Source organism: Pisolithus orientalis (assembly GCF_024613125.1).
Source record: "Pisolithus orientalis strain OTSU chromosome Unknown F5J12scaffold_5, whole genome shotgun sequence".
Taxonomy (NCBI): Eukaryota; Fungi; Basidiomycota; class Agaricomycetes; order Boletales; family Pisolithaceae; genus Pisolithus; species Pisolithus orientalis.
In genome coordinates, this window is record NW_026260786.1 from 257,138 (window position 1) to 278,158 (window position 21,021).

At 49.5% G+C, this 21,021-nt stretch overlaps 5 protein-coding genes across 5 annotated transcripts; 3 read left to right on the forward strand and 2 right to left on the reverse strand.

The window, feature by feature from the left end:
• Window positions 1-721: 721 nt before the first annotated feature.
• F5J12DRAFT_889504 (ABC protein) lies at window positions 722-7,119 on the forward strand (the record flags this gene model as incomplete). The annotated part of the gene is made up of 36 exons (XM_051747337.1): window positions 722-879; window positions 941-992; window positions 1,050-1,484; window positions 1,541-1,720; window positions 1,799-1,939; window positions 1,991-2,023; window positions 2,086-2,092; window positions 2,143-2,195; window positions 2,246-2,390; window positions 2,558-2,624; window positions 2,672-2,789; window positions 2,853-3,272; window positions 3,325-3,438; window positions 3,492-3,605; window positions 3,656-3,767; window positions 3,831-4,247; window positions 4,304-4,427; window positions 4,477-4,557; window positions 4,611-4,713; window positions 4,770-4,812; window positions 4,863-4,883; window positions 4,936-4,950; window positions 5,001-5,066; window positions 5,126-5,209; window positions 5,265-5,473; window positions 5,526-5,598; window positions 5,649-5,701; window positions 5,754-5,778; window positions 5,827-6,028; window positions 6,075-6,155; window positions 6,210-6,273; window positions 6,327-6,342; window positions 6,399-6,663; window positions 6,727-6,812; window positions 6,870-6,931; window positions 6,988-7,119. The coding sequence occupies 36 exons, from the start codon at window positions 722-724 to the stop codon at window positions 7,117-7,119; spliced, it is 4,371 nt and encodes a 1,456-aa protein (XP_051602934.1).
• Window positions 7,120-7,213: 94 nt separating this feature from the next.
• Window positions 7,214-8,162, forward strand: F5J12DRAFT_809376 (uncharacterized protein). The gene is made up of 2 exons (XM_051744738.1): window positions 7,214-7,325; window positions 7,518-8,162. Exon 2 carries the CDS (start codon window positions 7,553-7,555, stop codon window positions 7,844-7,846), a length of 294 nt encoding a protein of 97 aa, XP_051602935.1. The 5' UTR covers window positions 7,214-7,325; window positions 7,518-7,552; the 3' UTR covers window positions 7,847-8,162.
• A 3,450-nt stretch (window positions 8,163-11,612) lies between these two features.
• Window positions 11,613-11,855, reverse strand: F5J12DRAFT_715623 (uncharacterized protein; the record flags this gene model as incomplete). The annotated part of the gene is made up of 1 exon (XM_051740968.1): window positions 11,613-11,855. A coding segment is annotated over one exon (243 nt), but the record flags the coding sequence as incomplete, so codon positions are not given.
• A 458-nt stretch (window positions 11,856-12,313) lies between these two features.
• Window positions 12,314-12,790, reverse strand: F5J12DRAFT_780477 (uncharacterized protein; the record flags this gene model as incomplete). The annotated part of the gene is made up of 1 exon (XM_051742478.1): window positions 12,314-12,790. One exon carries the CDS (start codon window positions 12,788-12,790, stop codon window positions 12,314-12,316), a length of 477 nt encoding a protein of 158 aa, XP_051602937.1.
• Window positions 12,791-12,976: 186 nt separating this feature from the next.
• F5J12DRAFT_910931 (P-loop containing nucleoside triphosphate hydrolase protein) lies at window positions 12,977-19,696 on the forward strand. The gene is made up of 33 exons (XM_051749030.1): window positions 12,977-13,139; window positions 13,221-13,401; window positions 13,463-13,514; window positions 13,572-13,854; window positions 13,921-14,006; window positions 14,075-14,254; window positions 14,332-14,472; window positions 14,523-14,555; window positions 14,618-14,624; window positions 14,675-14,727; window positions 14,778-14,922; window positions 14,984-15,034; window positions 15,088-15,175; window positions 15,237-15,246; window positions 15,304-15,455; window positions 15,505-15,790; window positions 15,843-15,956; window positions 16,012-16,291; window positions 16,356-16,772; window positions 17,537-17,602; window positions 17,655-17,738; window positions 17,795-18,003; window positions 18,056-18,128; window positions 18,179-18,231; window positions 18,284-18,308; window positions 18,362-18,563; window positions 18,610-18,690; window positions 18,740-18,803; window positions 18,857-18,872; window positions 18,929-19,193; window positions 19,257-19,342; window positions 19,396-19,457; window positions 19,514-19,696. The coding sequence occupies exons 2-33, from the start codon at window positions 13,247-13,249 to the stop codon at window positions 19,643-19,645; spliced, it is 3,951 nt and encodes a 1,316-aa protein (XP_051602938.1). The 5' UTR covers window positions 12,977-13,139; window positions 13,221-13,246; the 3' UTR covers window positions 19,646-19,696.
• The last annotated feature ends 1,325 nt before the right edge of the window (window positions 19,697-21,021 follow it).

Sequence of the window (21,021 nt, forward strand, 5' to 3'; positions counted from 1 at the left end):
CGCCCGAGCCCTGACATTGCAATGCCCAGCAGGGCCCACTCGAACGCTCGAACCCCCTCCCACCCACCCGCCTGAGGGCGGACTTTCCTTTTAAGGAAATTCCCACGGCATCGCCACCTGCAAATTTTTCGAACTAAGTGTATGCTGTAATTCGACCGTTTTACCGATGTGATGTCTGGGTTCCCACATCGGTTCCGCTCTTCTACTGCCATTGTTATCATCAACCGCACCGATCGGCTTGCCTCTTCCGACTCGTACGTTGGGCACTCTGCAGTCATACTCGGTAGTAATTGTAGCGGACCCATGGGCAAGGCCAGTTAGATCACGGTAGAAGCCACGAGGCCAGCAACACTTGGGCCGTACCGAAAACAACCTTGCTAGCAACCCCTTGGACTAGCAACTGCTACTAGACCGGGTAAGCCTAACGAGGCCTAGCTAGCTCTGGACGCTTTTGCTGTTCGGGTCGGGAAATGAGTCAGCTCCTTTCTAGTACTTCAATCTACTGTCTCGGTATCCTGCCGGGAGAACCGTGCTCATTATATAGGCAGGGTGACCGCAAATCGGGGGATATGGTTTTGGCTCCCAACCCTAAGCCTAGCTGGTACGTGTGTATTGTAATCCATCCGTCTGTAGTATGTCTCCAGCGTTGCTCTAACCCCGCGTATGTTTCATGTTCAAAAGACATACCTGGACTGCCCTCTGAGTACGCGCGTCGCTAACCATGCCATCCGATTCTACGCACCGCGAACCCGTACGAGGATCGAGAGAAATAGACATCCGGGCAATCGGCTGGCAAGGTGTTCCGCTGCAGTCGTCGCGACTTCAATTAGATACTGGGAATGAGTATGTGAACTACCGCCGCAAATTCTGGCAGTTGTGGTGTGCCTTCCCCGTGTGCTGTTGTACGGGGAAATGTATGAATCCTTATCTGTGCTCACAGGTTACCAACGAACCAGCCAGCCCCACCCTCTGCTTCACTGGAGGATGCAGAAGTAGGCGGATTGGTTATAAGAGGAAAACATAGCTACTGACACGATTCCTTTATGCAGCTAATACCACTCGCCAGTGCTTCCCTCTTTTCTCGCCTGACATATTCCTGGGTCACGGACTTGATGGTTCTCGGTTACCAGCGCACTCTCCAAGCCTCAGACTTGTATAAACTTGATCCATCACGTGAAGTTGGTCCTCTCGTGGAGAAGCTTGAAGCTGCGTGGTTCAAGCGTGTCAAGGCAGCAACAGATTGGAATGTCAGGCTAGAGAAAGGCGAAATACACCCTTCCGTTTTAAGGCGCCTAGTGTGGGCAATCACTGCGATCCCTTCCGAAATGGACCGTAAACATGGGTCAGAGAAACGGAACTACTCGGAGAGACGAGCAGCTCTGGAGAAACATTGGAAAGACGTGGATGGGAAGAAAGCAGCAAGCCTTGCATGGGCACTCAACGATGTATTCGGGTGGTCGTTCTGGCTTGGCGGGATATTCAAGGTATGATAGATTTCATTTTTATCATGCTCCAGATGACTATATGTATCTGAGAACAGGTATTCGGAGACACGGCACAATTAATGAGCCCACTTGTGCTCAAAGCAATCATATTGTTTGCGGAGGAACGATCAGCAGCGCGTGCAGCTGATGCACCCCTCCCGAATGTCGGCCGTGGAATTTCCATGGCTCTGGGTTTGTGGCTATTGACAATTACATCCAGTGTATGTATCCATCAGGTGCGAAATTTCATGCTTGATTCTACAACCCCCATTGACTAATCATGCCGTGGATGACGCTTTATGGTAAATGATTAGTTCTTCTGGCGTTCAATGTCGACAGGGGTCCTTGCGCGCGCCGCCCTTATTGCGTCTATTTATGAGCGCGGCGTCAATCTCACAGGAAAGGAAAGGGTTAAACTGACAAATGCAGCTCTGGTAAACCACATCTCTACGGACGTAAGTCCTGTCTGCCTTTGCCAAGCAGTTCGTGTACACGTGCTTCTTTAGGTGAGTAGGATAGATGCATGCGCACAGTGGTTTGTGAGTTTTCTCATGCATAGCTGGGCATAACACGTACTTAGTCGCCCTATCTTTCATTTCAGCATGCAGGTGTGTCTTGCTCCGTGTTGTCCTTCCAGCGTGGTAACAGTTCTTCACAGCTTGGACTGCGCCGATTCAAGTGACCATTTGTCTCATCATCCTGTTGGTTGAGGTATGTAGGGTTGGGCCTACGTTTGTTAGATTTCTGACCCTCGTCACCAGCTGGGACCCTCAGCTCTGGCAGGTTTCTCTCTATTTATTCTTATTATTCCATTGCAACAACGGATGATGGCGTTACAACATCGGACCCGTCTACGCTCCATGATATGGACAGAGCGAAGGACCAAAATATTACTAGAGGTTCTAGGTGCGCGTCAATCCTGTTTCCAGGGATCACCATTCATATGATGGCGTGGGTGGAAATTCAGGGGGAATGCGTGTTATTAAGTACTTCTCCTATGAGGTGCCCTATTTGCAAAGTGAAGATATTCTTTGTGCTTCTTGCGTGTATTCGATTTTGATGCCGTATGTCAGAGCTGTTCGAGCTACGCAAGCAGGAGCTGCGGGGCATTCGTAGAATCCAGTTCTCGGCGAGTGCAAAGTTCGCAATTTCTGTCTTCCTGTTACCATGGCTGACATGTTATCCAGTCTCGCGCTAGCATTGTCACTTCCGGTTCTTGCAGCAACACTATCGTTCGTTACGTACACACTTACCGCGCACAACATGAGTCCCGCGGTTATTTTTTCCAGTCTGAGCTTATTCCAAGTGAGCCGCTTTCAGCTGCCGCTCCTCTTGCGTTGAACACTAATCTCTCCTGCACTGGATTAGCTCTTGTGTCAACCGATGATGTACATGCCACGCGCTCTCTCTTTAATTCCGGATGCCGCTTCCGCGATTCAACGGCTATCACATATCTTCCTTGCAGAGCTTATCAAGGGCGACACTTTGGTAATTGACAGGACCCTGGAGTATGCAGTCGTTGTCAGCGATGCCACATTTGAGTGGGAGTCGCCCGGAAAGATCGATGAAAAGGTTTCCGATACCTTACTTAGTGACAAAAGAGGTAGTACTCGTGGTGATAGAAGTGCAAGACCAAATGGACGACCGAGCCATAGTGGAAGACAAGGAAATACGAAAGAAGAGGACAAACTGTTTAAAGATGCATCTGTGTTTAAAGTCAGGAGTATTACCCTGAATATCCCCCGCGGTCGGCTTGTTGCCATCGTAGGTCCCATAGGAAGTGGGAAGGTCTGTTGCCTTGCAAGCTTTGCAAGGGTCCAGTAGACTTACCTGCCTGCAGTCGAGCCTCTTACAGGGAATCTTAGGCGAGATGAGAAAAGTCTCCGGCCACGTTTCACTTGGCGGAAGGGTAGCATATTGTCCTCAGACTGCCTGGATCCAGAATGCCACGCTGGTGAGTACCCGACTAGTCATTCTGGGTGACCTGGTCCACACTCCTCAATACAGAGGGAAAACGTACTGTTTGGAAAAGCGTTCGACGAAGAGAAGTACTGGCGGGTGATTGAATTGTCGTGCCTTCTCCCTGATCTGCAGCTATTACCTGATGGTGACTTGACAGAGGTATTTTTCACGGAGTTCGCAGCCTGGATCTGGTTAACTTGCATGCACAGATCGGTGAGAAGGGGGTAAATCTAAGCGGCGGTCAAAAACAGCGTGTCAACATCGCTCGGGCCCTCTATCACGACCCCGAAATCGCCATCTTCGACGATCCGCTCTCCGCTGGTATGTCTGCAGTTGCACTTGGATGTTTTAAATAGTTGATCTACGGACGGTCATGCACTGCAGTTGACGCCCACGTTGGCAAATCCCTCTTTGAGGACATCTTTGTTGGATCGTTGCGCTCTCGGGGGATCACCACTGTTCTGGTCACCCATGCCATCCATTTCTTACCCCAGGTCGATTACATATACACAATCAGTAATGGAACAATTGTGGAAAGCGGGACGTACCAAGAGCTTGTCACGAAGGATGGGGAGTTTGCGAGGTTAGACCGAGAATATGGTGGACGAAAGGAAGATATCAAGGGCGAAGATGAGGGAGAAGAAGCCTCCGAGCGCTCTGCCCTACCTCCAAAGACGGTAACTATCGAAGACGCGAAGCTGAAGTCTTTCCAAGCGCGTGAGGAAGCGGCTGGGGAAGGAAAAGTGGATGGTCGGTTGATCATCAAGGAAGAGCGCAGCACTGGATCTGTGCCACTCACAGGTTCGTCTTAGTTTCAGATCAGCTCATGAGCAGGATAGCTCACCACGCTACCTTAGTGTACTGGGCATACCTGAAGGCCGGGCATGGTGCTGTCACCCTGCCTCTCGTGCTGCTATTTATGCTCCTGATGCAAACGAGTCAGGTCATGAACTCATACACTCTCGTTTGGTGGGAATCCAAGTACGTTAGCTTCATGCACATTTATGCTGCCCCTACTCACCCTTGGCAGTGCGTGGCATCGATCCAACTCCTTTTACCAGACACTATATGGATGCCTGGGTGTTGCACAAGCGATATTCACATTTCTCCTGTGTGTGAGCTTTGCTATGTGTCTTGGTCGCTCATCGAACCATGTTATAACAGTGGCGCAAGCGTTGATGTTATGGGATATTTTGTCTCGCAGAACCTACATCACCAGTCTGTCCAGAAGGTGTTCTATGCTCCCATGACATTCTTTGACACTACTGTAAGCTTCACGTGCATTACACAATCCGTGTGAATTTCGCTCACAACGGTCATTAGCCACTTGGCAGAATTCTCGGCATCTTCGGAAAAGATGTAGATAGTGAGTCTGCGCTCTTTTTTGAGTGTGGCGGATGACTGAAAGGCGTGCAGCAACGGATAATCAGCTTGCTTGTGAGGTTATCTGACACGAATTCCTATCTATATATTGCTGACCCACTCTTAGACTCGCTTAGATTGTGTAAGATCCTTGCAGATTTCAACATACGTCATACTAAGTATTGCTACCAGTTTATCTTGGATTAGCATCTGTTCTAGGATCAGTCGTCATCATTTCCATTCTGGAGCCCTCCTTCGGTGAGTAGCGTATCTCCCGTCAACATTTCCCCTGAGTAATCAATCTTCCTGTAAAACAGCAATAGCTGTAGTCTTCGTTGGCATAGGCTATGGCTATTTAGCTGGATTTTATTGTACCAGTGCCCGAGAGGTCAAGCGACTAGGTACATCTTGTTCTCGTCACGTTTTGCGTTCCATTTATGTGCCACTTCTTGCCAGACTCCATGCTCCGATCATTGATGTATGCTCACTTCTCAGTGACGTTTACTGGGCTCCCGACCATCCGCAGCTATGGAGAGATGAAGCGCTTTATCGCTGCAAACCGATATTACATTGATCTCGAAGACAGAAGTCTGTACCTCGTAATCACTAACCAGAGGTGGTTGGTTATCAGGCTTGACTTCATGGGTGGCATGTTTGTGTTTTTCGTGAGTAAGAAGCTTCGTGTTAGATGCATTCATGTCTCATCGTTATCGCCAGGTCGCAATTCTTGCAGTTACAGATGCATCTGGAATGAATGCCGCACAAATTGGACTGGTTTTGACCTACACTAGTATGTTTTCGCCTTCCTTCAATCTGTAGATCCCTTATATCTTTTTGCAGCGATGCTCGCGGAATTTGCTTCTCTAATGGCGAGGCAGGCGGTAGATGTCGAGGTGAGATATTCTTCTGTTTTGTAGCGTCATATTACTTCTGACACTGCCCAAGAACCATATGAATTCCGTTGAAAGAAGTGAGACATTCATGTCACTTGGGAAATGCTATACTGATTCAATCACAGTTACTCGGTACACGCAGGAGGGAACAGTTCCTCAAGAAGCACCCCATGAGATTCCAGAAAAGCACCCCCCTCTTGAATGGCCGCAAAACGGAGCAGTTCAGTTTAAAGACGTTCAAATGAGCTACCGACCCGGGCTGCCACTTGTCCTTAAAGGAGTCTCATTCTCCATCGAAGGAAGCGAAAAGATAGGCGTTGTTGGAAGGTATGATGCGACGCTGATATCAATCATGGAGCTAATATGTGTACAGAACGGGCGCCGGAAAATCATCTTTGATGTTGACACTGTACCGTATCGTTGAATTGTCGAGCGGATCCATTGTTCTTGACGGGTATGGCCGGCTTTCATCTGTCTGACTGAATGAGTTAATTCAATTCTATTCCAGTATTGACATATCGACACTCGGTCTCAAGGACCTTCGTACCAAAATATCCATCATACCTCAAGATGTGCGTTTTCGATCGTATGGTACTGATTGTGGCTGATAGCGTCTACTGCCTAGCCTCTCCTCTTCAGTGGTATGCAGCCGATCCAATATGCGTGTTTTCTAGAGCGAAGACCACTCTGTATATAGGGACGATCAGGTCAAACCTTGACCCTTTCAGCAAGTACGACGATGCCAAGCTGTGGGATGCGCTGCACCGATCTTGCCTCGTAGACTCGCTATCTGCCGAAGATGGAGAATGCGAGTCCAGCGAAGAGACACGCACGCACCGTTATACACTTGACAGTATCGTCGAGAGTGAAGGCGCCAACCTGAGTGTCGGCGAACGGTCTTTGCTCAGTCTTGCGCGAGCTCTCGTGAAGGATTGCAAAGTCGTCATTTTGGACGAAGCTACGTGAGTTCTCTGTACATTTTGTCTTTGATACTACACCAGTAATTGATCTCGTGTGTGGAACAGTGCATCCGTTGATCTAGAGACCGACCATATGATCCAGAATACTATCAAAACCGAATTTCGTGATCGAACCCTGCTATGCATTGCCCGTGCGTACTTTGTGTCCATGTCTTAAGAATGAATGCTAACTGATCTGATGTATTCAGATCGTTTGCGCACCATTATTTCATACGATCGCGTTCTTGTCATGGATGCCGGGATAGTAGCTGTAAGTCAAGGCCCACTTAGTATTTCTTGTCTGAACTCGACGACACTTTCCCACAGGAATTCGACACACCCTACAACCTGTACCAGAAAGAGGGAGGGCTGTTCCGTGGGATGTGTGAGAGGAGCCATATTACTTTGAAGGATATTGAAGCCAGTAGACATGAAATGGTAACCATCGGGCCTGAGTGAATGCCATCAATCGGAACAACTTCACCAACTTTTTGTAAACGACTTGAGGAACTGGAACTCACCACTGTGGGGTGAGTACACTCAGAACGGCTCACAACGACGACAGAACGTGGACAGGCGTGTGGGGATTAGACGATCAAGCGTATACGCTGATACAAGATGCTCAACAGAGCAAGTGAGAGGGAAGAGAGAAAAGAAGAGACGACCTGCGCATACATGCAGCACCAGTATATATATCCCCGGGGTCCAAACAGTACAACACAGCAGGAGGGATCCGCATGCCCAGACGAGGGCACGACCGAGGGAATAGGAGATGTGACGACGTGAAGCGATAGCGTGAACGGTGCGTATGGTGTGTGAGTGGCAAGCGGTAAGCGGCAAGGTAAGCGAACGCTTACAGGAACACAGATACTAATATCCATAGCTTAATACAATGTACATACCAGTATTGCATTGGTTCTTTCGGTTTTGGTCAGCTGCCCAGCAGATGTGCAGATTGACCACTGCTGCGATGTCACCAACACCAGCATGGGCGTATCATCATATAACTGGCGGCGCGAATGGCCCGGACGGCGCGTCAGGCCGTACCCTCCGCGGTCACACCCAAGTCACACCCCCACCATCGAAGTCGGGTCGATACTTCACCTCGGTTCAGCTCGTTTCACCTCGCGGCAATATTACCGAGCGAAGAGTCAGACTTCCTGGCGATTTCCAGGTCGTGAAGTGACCTTTGCGAGCCCTCGCTATTACCGAGCTGTTGAGTCAAGGCCCAGCAAGGCTTGTCAGACCATTTAAGGACTAGCGACCTCTACTAGGTTGAGTAAGCCCAGTAAGGCCTTCGTAGCTAGGTGAACAAACAGAGATGGAGAGATGAAGATACAGGTTAAGAGATCAAGAAGAAGAAAAGGGCAAAGGTGAGTAGAAAAGCGTAGATCACAAAGGAGAATGCGATCTAGTGTGTGGGGGGAAGGCCGCCGAACGCTATGCTCTGGAATCGAGCGAGCGTACCGAGACGCCGAGATGCCGAGACTGCACGTGCACAGAGCGGAAGTCACGTGACTGCGAGACTGAGAGATTGAGGGTGGAAGAGGTCACGTGACCCGGTCGAGGGAGGGATCGAAACGGAAGAGTGCGCGGAAACAAGCGGCGCGGCCTTCTGAGCGTGTAAGAGCGGGCGAGTGGAAGAGAGGAGGAGAGGCCACAGGACCGACCATAACCGAGCTAAGCTCACAACGGAAGTGGCCTCGAGACACCCCACACACTGGAGTTAAGCACAGGAGCAATCAGAATAGGATTCCTAGCAAACATATACAGAACAACGGTACTAGGAACAGGGAGCATCAAGAACGGGAAGGTACTGTACGGAGATTGGTACGACGAGCGAAATTGTCCATGATTGAATCGAGAGAAAGTAAACGGGCGGAGTCAGCAGATGAAGAAATGAAGAGAGGAAGTATGCTATTGATTTGACGCCAGTAATCTAAAAAGGCCTGCGATTTCCATCTTCCTTGAGTGGCGACCACGTCAGGAGGCACTCCTTGAAGTAAGAGTTCTGTAGCTCCCCCGATGCGAAAGGCGTGACCAGGCATATCAGGGAAGCCGGCAGAAACCCAAATCTGATTGCAACGGTTGAGAAACCATGCGCAGGTCATGGGAGACCAACCGGAAGACGTACGAAATGCGAAGAGAGGAGCGTCCGATGGAATGCCGAGACTGCCTGTGCAATGGTTCAATAAGGCTAGAAGGGGACAGGTGCGGTGATCACGAGAAGTGACAGAAATGTCCGCACCGAGAGAGAGGGTGGTCTTAGACCAGGGGATGTGGAAAGTAGAGTGACGCGTACCATTGTCTAACGAAGAGATGGAAAGAGGAAGGATTCGCCGGGAGACATGTTTAGATGGGTCAAGAACATTCTGGGAGGGAATGAGAAGTTCGCCAAGGCGACAGCAAGAGCAAAACGCTACCGAGGCAAGAGCCCAAACAGACGCATCAAAAGTGTTGGCCAGGTCCAAACGATCGTGAAGGATGCAGAGAGTCTCAATGGTAACAGGGGGGGGTTTGTCACGTTTGGAAGATGGGGGGACAAGTTTAGTGAAGCCTCTGCGAACATGGCGAAGCATGTCATCTCCGTACCAAGGGGCGCCATTGACAATATGCCAAAAATGGAGGCCAGCAAGCCAGTTATTAAGTGTCTTTTCCGAGGCGTGTCCAGCATGATGTGCGGAAAAGAGGGAAATGATCTCGGGTGAGGCTGGCATGCGGGACTCCTCCGGGAGAGCGAGTAAGTCACAGAATTGAGTAAAACGGAGAAGACCCGCTCCATAGTTGGAACGGGTGCTATGGTCTAAGGATTGGAGCATGACTTGAAAAAGGCGGAAGACCGATTGTTGGGGAAAAAGGCTCTCGAGGGAGGACAAGAAATCAGCACCATGGGGGGAAGACCAACATATGAGACGGTCACTGGCGACAACATGTGGACGCCATGGGGAGGGTTGGATGGAGGAGCCAGGACGAGGTCGACGGGGAGTTTGGAATGGATGGTGCTTAAAGAGGAAGCGACCGTGCGACGAGAGAGGGAGTCGGCGTTAGCATAAAAGGCAGAGGCGGCAGCATCGAGGTCGACGTCTGAAAGGAACTCTTCAAGAGGAGAAGGGAGGACCATGCTGAAAGGGGGAGGCGATGGAGGAGTGGAGCGAAGGAGGGTCAGGGATGCGTGTAGAAATAGAGGGAAGGATGCCGCGGGAAATCGGATCCGCCAAGTTGTCAGCAGATGGAACATAAGAGAAAAGAAAGTGAAGCCGTGCCTCGTGGGACAAGAGAGCCGAGCGGCGGATGGCTAGATTGGTCATGTAATTGCGACAATGACCCTTTTCGAAAGCAGCAATTGCACCTTGATTGTCACTGCGTATTAAGATGTCCAAGTGGGAGAAGCCACGGTTAATTACCAATTGGATGGTAAGTTCGATAGTGACAGCTTCAAGCCAACCAATATCACGGTGTGAGTCTCGCCAATGAGTAGCCAGGGGCCAGGCCATCCACGAGTCACCGAAGATGATACCGATTCCAAAATCAGTAGAAGCGTCGACCCAAATTTGCAGATCCAAGGGAGAAGAACGAGGTGAAATTGAACGTGGGGGTTGGGGGGAGCTAAGAAGATCGAGCCACCAGGAAAGATCGGAAACAACTGAAGGGCGGATGAAGCGAGGTTTAAACTCATCAGGGAATTCGGAGATCCAATGATACAAAGGGGAGATGAACGAGCGAGCATGAGGGAAGACAAAGGAAATGTGGTTTAGAGTACCAGCTATCTTCTCAGCGTCGCGCTTGAATATGCGAGAATTGTGAGAAGAGAGAAAGGTGGATAAGCGGAAGGTGTATTTGCGACGCTTTGACTCTAGGAGCGTAACTGATTTGTGAGGGATGTCCCATAGGAATCCGAGATACTCTACGGTATCACCAAAAGGCTGGCCTTTTTCTTTATGCCAAGGAACGCCTAAGGGAGCGATAATGGCTTTGGCATGTTCAAGGTCATAATCGTAGCGATAAACTTCGCCACCACAGATGCCTAGAAAGGGACCGGAAGGAGAAGGAGAGCGAAAAAGGGTGAAATCGTCGACCCATTTGATAGACGGGCCCACGCCGTGAGCATCCCAAATATCTACGACTGCGTCTGCGACTTCACCTTGGAGACCGGAGGCAGGAGAAAGACCAAAAGGAAGAACATGGTCTAAAAAGAATTGATCGTCGAACATGACAACCAAGAAGCGCTTATGATCGGGGAGAATAGGAATACCGCGGTAAGCGGCTTCAATGTCAAGGGAAGCAGATTGTGTGCCCGGTGGGGCACGAGCGATCTGAATGAACGAATGAGAACAGGGAATCATGAATGAGAGGAGCAATAGAAAGTGGGGGGCGAATGACGAATGTGTCATTGAAAGGCAGCCCAGAGAAGAAGAGAGACGGAGGGGAAGTGTGCCTTCGAACCATCAGGAAGGACCCAGAGAGGGGATGATCCTTCAGGCAAAGTGCATCCACACCCAGAACTCCGAAGAGAGAAGAGGAGGGGAATGAGGGTGAAACTAACCAGAGAAGCGGCAAGTTCAGCTGAACCCCATCTAGTGGGAAACTCATCTGGATCAATTTGGTCATTGACTGAAAGACCAGGAGTGCCTTTGTGGGAAAGGTTCCGACAGACACGAATCTTAGAAGGAGAACCTTCGACACCAGGTTTGACGACAATCTGGAAAGGTGACGATATAAAGGGACCAATCTTGTGAAAAAGTTCGACAGAAGAGAAGGGTCCGGAGAAACGACCGAGAGAAAGCTATGCATGGAGGAAGGAGTTGAATGCGAGTGCTGAATAGGGCGTGATGATGCGAGAGAAATCCGGATCCGAGTCATAGGGAGATGAGAGAATGTGAGGACAGCCAGAGAAGATGAAACGAGGAGGAAAAATGTCAGCTGGACGTAGAAAGGGTAAGGGAGTGTGGGATTTAGGCCGACTTGTGATTAGAGGCACCGTGGTCTCGGGAACCACAAGCGGCACAGAGATGTTGGTCAGGATGGTTGTCGCGACAGGGCTTCCTGGCAAGCTGATAGAAGAAACACAGTGGGGAATTGTTGTCACGACGGACAAGCTTTCCGTCTCGAGATTTCGCAAACGTTTGTTGACCTTTCTGCGTAGTCTCTTCGTTGCAGGATGAGTATTTGTGGCCTGATCTGAGGCAGATGACGCAAGTGGGAGAGTTTGCTGACCGTTCCGAAAGGAATCATCGGGGGAGTCATTACGAACTTTGCGGTCGTAAGGCGAAAAACGGTGTCCACGAGAAGACTTGTCTGTAGGAACAGTGGGGGCAGGAGGGGCTTGGAGGATGCCAACTTGTGTGTGGAGATATTTATTTTTGTATTCCTCAGTGGTGAGGAAGAAGTCAGGGTCAGATGCTGCAGTGGAGCGAACGTCCATGTCGAACTGAAGGATGGCTGGGAAGCGCTCGCGGAACTTATGAATACGCGCGAGAAAGCGAAAGTGGCAGGACCACATGCACTTTGCAATGAGACCCTCTCGAGTGCCGATCCAATCGATATAGCGCTCCCAGGCTGAATGCCAGTCCAAAGGGAGCATCTCCTCTTCAGGAGGAAATTGGGTGACGTCGAGAATATGAACGTTCTGACCGTTCTGGTGAACCTTGACTGTTTAAACGGCGAGGGGTTGGTTATGGAAGCCGGCATCGGCGAGGTTGTTAATAAGTTTGGGGATGGGAAGGCGCGTGCCGTCCGGAGAGAAAATGGGAGCATTGTCCGAAAGATCAAACGGGAGAGCACATTGAACCTTGGACCAATGAGTTGAGGTTGGGGAGTTGCGGTGGTTCTCAAGCAAAGAGTCTAGCGCAAGCTGGTCTGAGGGGGGAAGCAGCATATATGCGGCCAAAATTTGCTGGGAGGGGTTACCAGCATTGCTAGCGGGCGTAACCACCGAAGAAGGTGGGGGCTGAGTGGTATTAGCGGACGAAACAGGGGGAGCGGGGACTGAAATGGTGGGGTTGGCAGAGGTAGATGAGATTGGAACAGCTGCGGCTACCGGAGCAGAGGTGGGAGCAGCGGGAGCGGACTGTACGCCAAGACCAGCTGGGACTGCGGGAATGAAGGGGATACCAGCAGGGGGGCCAGACATGATGTAGAGCGAAGAACTGAGGAGTATATGCGCGAGAACGATGAATGCTTGGATGAGAGACGACGAAGGTCGAAGACGAGAGAGGCGAGAGACAGGGGAAGTAATCTAAGTCTGAACGCGTCTTAGATTACATAATGTTCACGTGATCGCTACGAAGGCCCTGTTGACTGCGTCCAAGATCGCAGGCTCACTAGTTAGCAGTAAACGTCCACCTAGCTATGCCTAGCTAGCTCTGGATGCTTTTGCTGAGGCGGGGAAGTGTACGGGTCAGTCAGAAAAGCTATCTAATTATATAGGCAGAGAAACAGGCTGCAGGCACGGTTTTGGCTCCAAACCCTAGGCCCAGCCTGTACGTGCATACTGCGATCTATCCTCCTGCTATGTGGCTCTAGCATCGCTCTAACCCTGTGTCTATTTCGCATACCTGAAGTGCCTCTGAGTACGTGCGCCCTAACCATGCCATTTGATTCTACTCGCGACGAATCCGAACGAAGAACGGGAGAGGAAGAGATCCAAGTGATCGGCCAAGGTATTCCACTGCAGTCATTGCGTTTTCAGCTAGATAGTGGGAATGAGTATGTGAACTACCGCCGCAAATTGTGGCAATCGTGGTATGCCCTTCTTGCATACTGTTGCGCGATGCAATGTGTGAACCCTTATTGGGGCTTGCAGGTTACCAAGGAATCCGCCGGCTCCACCCCCTCCGTCATTGGAAGATGCAGAAGTAGGCAAATTTGTTACAAGAGGAAAACATAGCAACTAACATGATTCCTTTATGCAGCTAACGCCTCTTGCCAATGCTTCCCTCTTTTCTCGCCTGACATTTTCCTGGATCACGGACATAATGGAGCTCGGCTATCAGCGCACTCTCCAAGCCTCGGACTTGTATAAACTTGATCCATCACGTGAAGCTGGTCCTCTCTCTGAGAGGCTTGAGGCTGCGTGGTTCAAGCGTGTCCAGGCAGCAGCAGATTGGAATGTCAGGTTAGAGAGTGGCGAAATACGTCCTTCCGTTTTAAGGCGCTTAGTGTGGGCAATCATTGCGATCCCTTCTCGAATGGACCGTAAACATGGGTCGGAGAAACGGAACTACTCGGAGAGACGAGCAGCTCTGGAGAAACACTAGAAAGGCGTGGACGGGAAGAAAGCAGCGAGCCTTGTATGGGCACTCAACGATGTATTCGAGTGGTCGTTCTGGCTTGGCGGGGTATTCAAGGTATGCTAGATGCCACATGTATCATGGAAATTGTCACTGGATGGCCATATGTATACGTCTGAGAACAGGTGCTAGCAGATACGGCCCAATCGATGTGCCCACTTGTACTCAAAGCCATCATATTGTTTGCGGAAGAACGATCAGCAGCACGTGCAGCCGGTGCACCCCTCCCGAATGCCGGTCGTGGAATTTCCATGGCTCTGGGCGTGTGGTTATTGACAATTGTGACAAGGGTATGTAGCCATCAGGTATGAAATTTCATGTTTGATTCTACTGTCCCATTGACTAATCATGCCTTGGACGACGCTTCATGATAAATGATTAGTTCTTCTGGCGTTCAATGTCGACAGGGGTCCTTGCGCGTGCCGCCCTTATTGCGTCTATTTATGAGCGTGGCATCAATCTCACAGGAAAGGAAAGGGTTAAACTGACAAATGCAGCTCTGGTAAACTACATCTCTACGGACGTAAGTCCTTCCTCCCTTTGACAACAGTTCGTGTACACGTACGTTTTCAGGTGAGCAGGATAGATGCATGCGCACAGTGGTTTGTGAGTTTCTTCATTCATAACCTGGAATGATATGTACTTAGTCTCCCTACTTTCCAATTTAGCATGCAGGTGTGTCTTGCTCCGTGTTGTCCTCTCGACGTAGTAACAGTTCTTCACAGCTTGGACCGCACCAATTCAAGTGGCCGTTTGTCTCATTATACTCCTGATCGAGGTATGCGACATTTGGCCTATAACGATTAGATTCCTGACGCTCGCCACCAGCTAGGACCCTCAGCTCTGGCAGGTTTCTCCTTATTCGTTCTTATTATTCCATTGCAGCAATGGATGATGGCACTACAACATCGGACCCGTCTACGTTCCATGATAGGAACAGAGCAAAGGACCAAAGTTTTATTAGAAGTTCTAGGTGTGCATCAATTCTGTTTCTAGGAATCACCATTCATATGATGGCGCGGATGGGAATCCAGGGGCAATGCGTGTTATTAAGTACTTCTCCTATGAGGTGCCATACTTGCGAAGTGAGGATACTCATTTTGTGCGTCTCGTATCTGAATGTGATACCATCTGTCAGAACTATTTGAGCTACGCAAGAAGGAACTACGGGGCATTCGTAGAATCCAGTTCTCGACCAGTGCAAAGTTTGAAATTTCCGTCCTCCCGTTAGCACGACTTACTTGTTATCTAGTTTCGCGCTAGCAATGTCACTTCCCGTTCTCGCAGCAACACTGTCGTTCGTCACATATACGCTTACTGCTCACAACTTCAGTTCCGCGATTATCTTTTCTAGTCTGAGCTTATTCCAAGTGATGCGCTTTCAACTGCCGCACGGCGCATTGATCTTTCCTGCACTGAACTAGCTCCTTCGTCAACCAATGATGTTCATGCCACGCGCACTTTCCCTGATCCCGGATGCCGCTTCCGCGATCCAACGGCTGTCACGTATTTTTCATGCAGAACTTATCAAGGGCGATACGTTGATGATTGACAGGACCCAGGAGTATGCAGTCGCTGTCTGCGATGCAACATTTGAGTGGGAGTCGCCCGAAAAGCTTAACGAGGTCTCCGATACCTTACTTAGTGGCAGAAGGAGTGGTGCACGTGCTAATAGAAGTCCAAGCCCAGAGGGACAAGGGAGCCATGGTGGAAGTCATGCTAATGCGAAAGAAAAGGACAGATTGTTTAAAGACGCACCAGTGTTTAAAGTTAGGGGTATCACCCTGAATATACCCCGTGGTCAACTTGTTGCCATCGTAGGTCCCGTAGGCAGTGGCAAGGTTTGTTGCCTTGCAGGCTCTGCAAGGGTCAAGATGACTTACCTGTTTGTAGTCGAGCCTTCTGCAGGGGATCATAGGTGAGATGAGAAAGGTCTCCGGTCACGTTTCATTTGGCGGAAGGATAGCATATTGTCCTCAGACTGCCTGGATCCAGAATACTACGCTGGTGAGTGCCTGATGGGTCATTTTCGGTGAATCGGTCTACACTTCTCAGTACGCAGAGGGAAAATGTACTGTTCGGACAATTTTTCGACGAGGAGAAGTACTGGCGGGTAATTGAATCGGCGTGCCTTCTCCCTGATCTGCAACTATTGCCCGACAGTGACTTGACAGAGGTATTCTTCACGGAGTTCGCAGCTTGGATCTGGTTAACTTACTTGCGTGGAAAGATCGGTGAGAAGGGGATAAACCTAAGCGCTGACCAAAAACAGCGTGTCAACATTGCTCGGGCCCTCTATCACGACCCCGAAATCGCCATCTTCGACGATCCGCTCTCCGCTGGTATGTCTGCAATTGCACCCCGGATGTTTCAAACAACTAACCTACTGATGGTCATGCAATGTAGTTGATGCCCATGTTGGCAAATCTCTCTTTGAGGATATCTTCGTTGGATCGTTGCGCTCCCGGGGGATCACTGTTGTTCTGGTCACCCATGCCATCCATTTCTTACCCCAGGTCGATTACATATACACGATCAGCAATGGACCAATTGTGGAGAGTGGGACATATCAAAAGCGTGTTATGACGGATGGGGAGTTTGCGAAGTTAGACCGAGAGTGTGGTGGACGAACGGAGGATATCAAGGGCGAAGGTGAAGAAGAAGAAGGCTCCGAGCGCTCTGTCCTGCCTCCGAGGATTGTGACTATCGAGGACGTGAAGCTGAAGGCTGCCCAAGCGCGCGAGAAAGCGACTGGCAAAGGAAAGGTGGAGGGTCTGTTGATCGTCAAGGAACAGCGCAGGACTGGATCTGTGTCACTGAAAGGTGCGTCTCGGTTTAGGATAAGCTCGCTTCCAATAGCAAGGTAGCTCATCGCGCTACCTCAATCTACTGGTCATACATAAAGGCTGGCCGTGGTGTTGTCACGTTACCTCTCGTTTTGCTCTTTTTCCTTATTATGCAAACGAGTCAGGTCATGAGCTCCTACATCCTCGTTTGGTGGGAGTCCAAGTAAGTCAAGTTGATGAGCAACTACTTGGCACTACTTAGACCTTTGGCAGTACCTGGCGTCGATCAAACTCCTTTTACCAGACCCTACACGGATGTCTAGGTGTTGCGCAAGCACTATTTACATTTTTCCTGTGCGCGGACGTTCCTGTCCTCTGTCTCAGTCGCTTATTGAAATACGGCGTCATGACAGCGGCGCAAGCGTCGATCTTATGGGTTATTTTGTCTCGCAGAACCTACATTACCAGTCTGTTCAGAAGGTGTTTTATGCTCCCATGTCACTCTTTGATACTACCGTAAGTTCTACGTGCATCGCACATTCGGCATGCGCTTGATTCACCACGGTTATTGGCCACTTGGCAGAATTCTCGGCGTCTTCGGCAAAGACGTGGATAGTGAGTCTTTACTCCATTTTGAGTGTACGAGTTCTCCCAGTGACGCGTAGCTATGGATAATCAGCTTGCTGGTGAGTCTTTCGGACACAGTTTCCTATCCACCACTAACCCCCTCCTAGTCTCGATCAGATTGCGTAAGATTCCCGCTGATGTCAACCATACGTGGATACTGAGTTTTGCTACCAGTTTGTCTTACATTGGCATCTGTTCTAGGATCAGTCGTCGTCATTTCCGTCCTGGTGCCCTACTGCTGTGAGTGGTGCCTGTTGTCAACATTTTCCTGGTTAACGTTTCTGCAAAATAGTCATAGGTGTAGTCTTCGTTGGCATAGGCTACGGCTACTTCGCCGCATTTTATCGTGCCAGTGCTCGAGAGGTCAAACGACTAGGTGCGATTTTGTTCTTGTTACATTTTACTACGCATTTATTCTCCATTTCTTGCTAGACTCCATGTTCCGATCATTGTTGTATGCTCACTTCTCAGAGACATTCACTGGGCTCCCGACCATCCGTAGTTATGGAGCGACGAAGCGCTTTATCATGGCAAACAGATATTATATTGATCTTGAGGACAGAAGTCTATACCTCGTAATCACTAACCAGAGGTGGTTATCTGTCAGGCTCGACTTCATGGGCGCCATGCTCGTGTTCTTCGTGAGCAAGAAGCCCCGTGTTAGATGCGTCCATGTCTCATTGTTACTCCCAGGTTGCACTTCTTACAGTTACGGATGTATCCGGAATCAATGCCGCACAAATTGGTCTTGTTCTGACATACACTTGTCTGTTCTCACCTCCCTTCCATCTGTGGAATCCTTAATTTTATTCACAGTGACGCTGACGCAGTTTGCTTCTTTAATGACGAGACAGTCGGCGGATGTCGAGGTGAGATATTCTTTAGTTTTGTAGTATCACGTTGGTTCTGACGCTACCCAAGAACAATATGAATTCCATTGAACGAAGTGAGACATTCATGTCGCTTAAGAGGTGTTCGGTTGTACTAACTCGATGGAAGTTGTTCAGTACACACGGAAGGGAACGGTACCCCAAGAGGCGCCCCATGAGATTCCAGGCAACAAGCCCCCACCTGAGTGGCCCCGAAGTGGAGCAGTTCAGTTTAGAGATGTTCAAATGAGCTACCGACCCGGACTGCCACTTGTCCTTAAAGGAGTCTCACTTTCTATCGAAGGAGGCGAAAAGATTGGTGTCGTTGGAAGGTATGGTGTGACACAGATATCAATTACGGGGTTAACAGGTGTACAGAACGGGCGCTGGGAAATCATCTTTGATGTTGACACTGTACCGTATCGTTGAATTGTCGAGCGGATCCATTGTTCTTGACGGGTATGGCCGGCTCTCATCTGTCTGACTGAATGAGTTAATTCTATTCCAGTATTGACATATCGACACTTGGTCTCAAGGACCTTCGTACCAAAATATCCATCATACCTCAAGATGTGCGTTTTCGATCGTATGGTACTGATTGTGGCTAATAGCGTTTACTGCCTAGCCTCTCCTCTTCAGTGGTATGCAGCCGATCTAATGTGGGTGATATCTAGAGCGATGTTAACTCTGTGTATAGGGACGATCAGGTCAAACCTCGATCCGTTCAGCAAATACGACGACGCCAAGTTGTGGGACGCATTGCACCGATCTTGCCTTATAGACCCGCCATCTGCGAAAGATGGAGAATGCGAGTCCGGCGAAGAGATGCGCACGGACCGTTACACACTTGACAGTACCATTGAGAGCGAAGGCACCAACCTGAGTGTTGGCGAACGGTCTCTGCTCAGTCTTGCACGTGCGCTCGTGAAGGGTTGCAAAGTCGTCGTACTAGATGAAGCTACGTGAGTTCTCAGTACATCTTATTTTTGACACTACAGCGGCGATTAATTTCCTGTGCGAAATAGTGCATCTGTCGGTCTAGAGACCGACCACAAGATTCAGAATACTATCAAAACCGAATTTCGCGATTGCACCCTGCTCTGCATTGCCCGTGCGCGTTCTACGTCCACATTATAAGGATGTTGACTCACCTGTTATATTCAGATCGTTTACGTACCATTATTTCATATGATTGCGTTCTTGTTATGGACGCCGGGATGGTAGCTGTGAGCCAAACCTTACTTGGTATTTCTTGTTTGAACTTGACGATCTATTCCCAAAGGAATTCGACACGCCTTATAACCTGTACCAGAAAGAGGGAGGGCTATTCCATGGGATGTGTGAGAGGAGCAATATTACCTTGAAGGATATTGAAGCCAGTAGATGTGAAAAGGGTGAATACCGCGAGCAATAGCCATGCTGCCGTTGTCATTTCCATGTAACAATCAAGCTTTCGATACATTGCATTTAGAGGAGCATTTGAATGTAGTTGCTCCCGTGAACAGTACCGGTAACCATCAAACGTTCTCCATAGCAGAGGATCGAACTGTCACGTGGTGCATCACTCATTCTCATACTAGTAAGTTACCAATATTGTCGGTTGGATATGTGAAGTTCGTCGTCACCCTGTGTATCTGCCATATCCTGATCGGACATGGTGGGGCACTGGTTGTATTATGGTGCATACCGAGTATGCTAATTTCTTTGGGCATTAGTTGGGTATCTGAATCGCTGGCCGGCTATACCATGTAAGTATATACAATCTGACAGTGCGCTTCAAGCCTACTTCTATCCGCAGGCTGAACATTTCCACAAATCTTGGAACATGGCAGCAATGCCGTACCCCGTTCTTGTCGTTCCAGCAGCTGGGAAACATACGGCAACCATTTTCTTAGTGCACGTGGGTATCAGCGTCGTCATGTGCTATGAGTTTTTCACCCGGCGTAACTTACAACTTTTCCTTGGTTTTTCTAGGGGCCTAGGTGATCCAGATAACGGATGGACAGCTGCCGCAGAGTCACTTCCCCTCCCTACAGCACGTTAAATGGGTTCTTCCTTATGCCCAAAGCAGGCCTGTGACCGTCAATAACGGCAACGAAGTACTCGCCTGATTCGAGTGTGCTTTGAAGGGTCGGAAGAACAGTACGAGCACCCCATCGGGAGAACAAAAGATGGCGCACAATGAGTTCGAGGATCGTGAGGGTACACTTCGATAAGTGCAGATCCTCAACGATATCATTAAGCAGGAAATTGAAAGTGGACTGGGTGCAGATAAGATAGTATTAGGAGGAGGATTCAGCCAAGGATTGTCGCTCTCGACTGGGTTGACAGACGAGCATAAGTTGGGAAGTGTGATTGCACCTCCAGAAAGAGTTCAAGGGTGAGTGATGGTTTACGAACATCGATGATGGCGAAGTCAACCTGGTGCGCTCTGTTGCCAAATGATCACTCAGCATGCTCGGTCTGCATCAATCCTTGGGCCTACATGGATGTAGATCCGCTCGTGCCCACCCTTGAAGCTGGTGGATCAATACGTCAATTTCCTCATGATTTTTGGGATTTCGTGCCTAAGGCAGGAAGAATTCGGAAAGCCTGGCGTTGCTTTGGTCACCTACTGCTGGACTTGGACACTCTTTGTCTGAGGATCTTGAATTGACTCGATAACGAAGTAGACCTGAGGCCGAATCCTTACAGAAACCCAGCACTTGTTCGTCGAGTCTGCCAGTGGCTTCCATGCCGATCGTACAGTACTTGAAACAGGCTTAGAATATTATCAAAGGCGCACCAGCA

What these genes read in the sequence shown, in the direction of transcription:
- F5J12DRAFT_910931 (XM_051749030.1), top strand. Translation starts at nt 13,247, where the DNA reads ATGCCATTTGATTCTACTCGCGACGAATCCGAACGAAGAACGGGAGAG. An exon ending in TGAGGTGCCATACTTGCGAA is followed by an intron (nt 15,035 to 15,087) that starts GTGAGGATACTC and finishes ACCATCTGTCAG; the next exon opens with AACTATTTGAGCTACGCAAG. An exon ending in CGCGATCCAACGGCTGTCAC is followed by an intron (nt 15,456 to 15,504) that starts GTATTTTTCATG and finishes GATGATTGACAG; the next exon opens with GACCCAGGAGTATGCAGTCG.
- F5J12DRAFT_809376 (XM_051744738.1), top strand. Translation starts at nt 7,553, where the DNA reads ATGTACATACCAGTATTGCATTGGTTCTTTCGGTTTTGGTCAGCTGCC.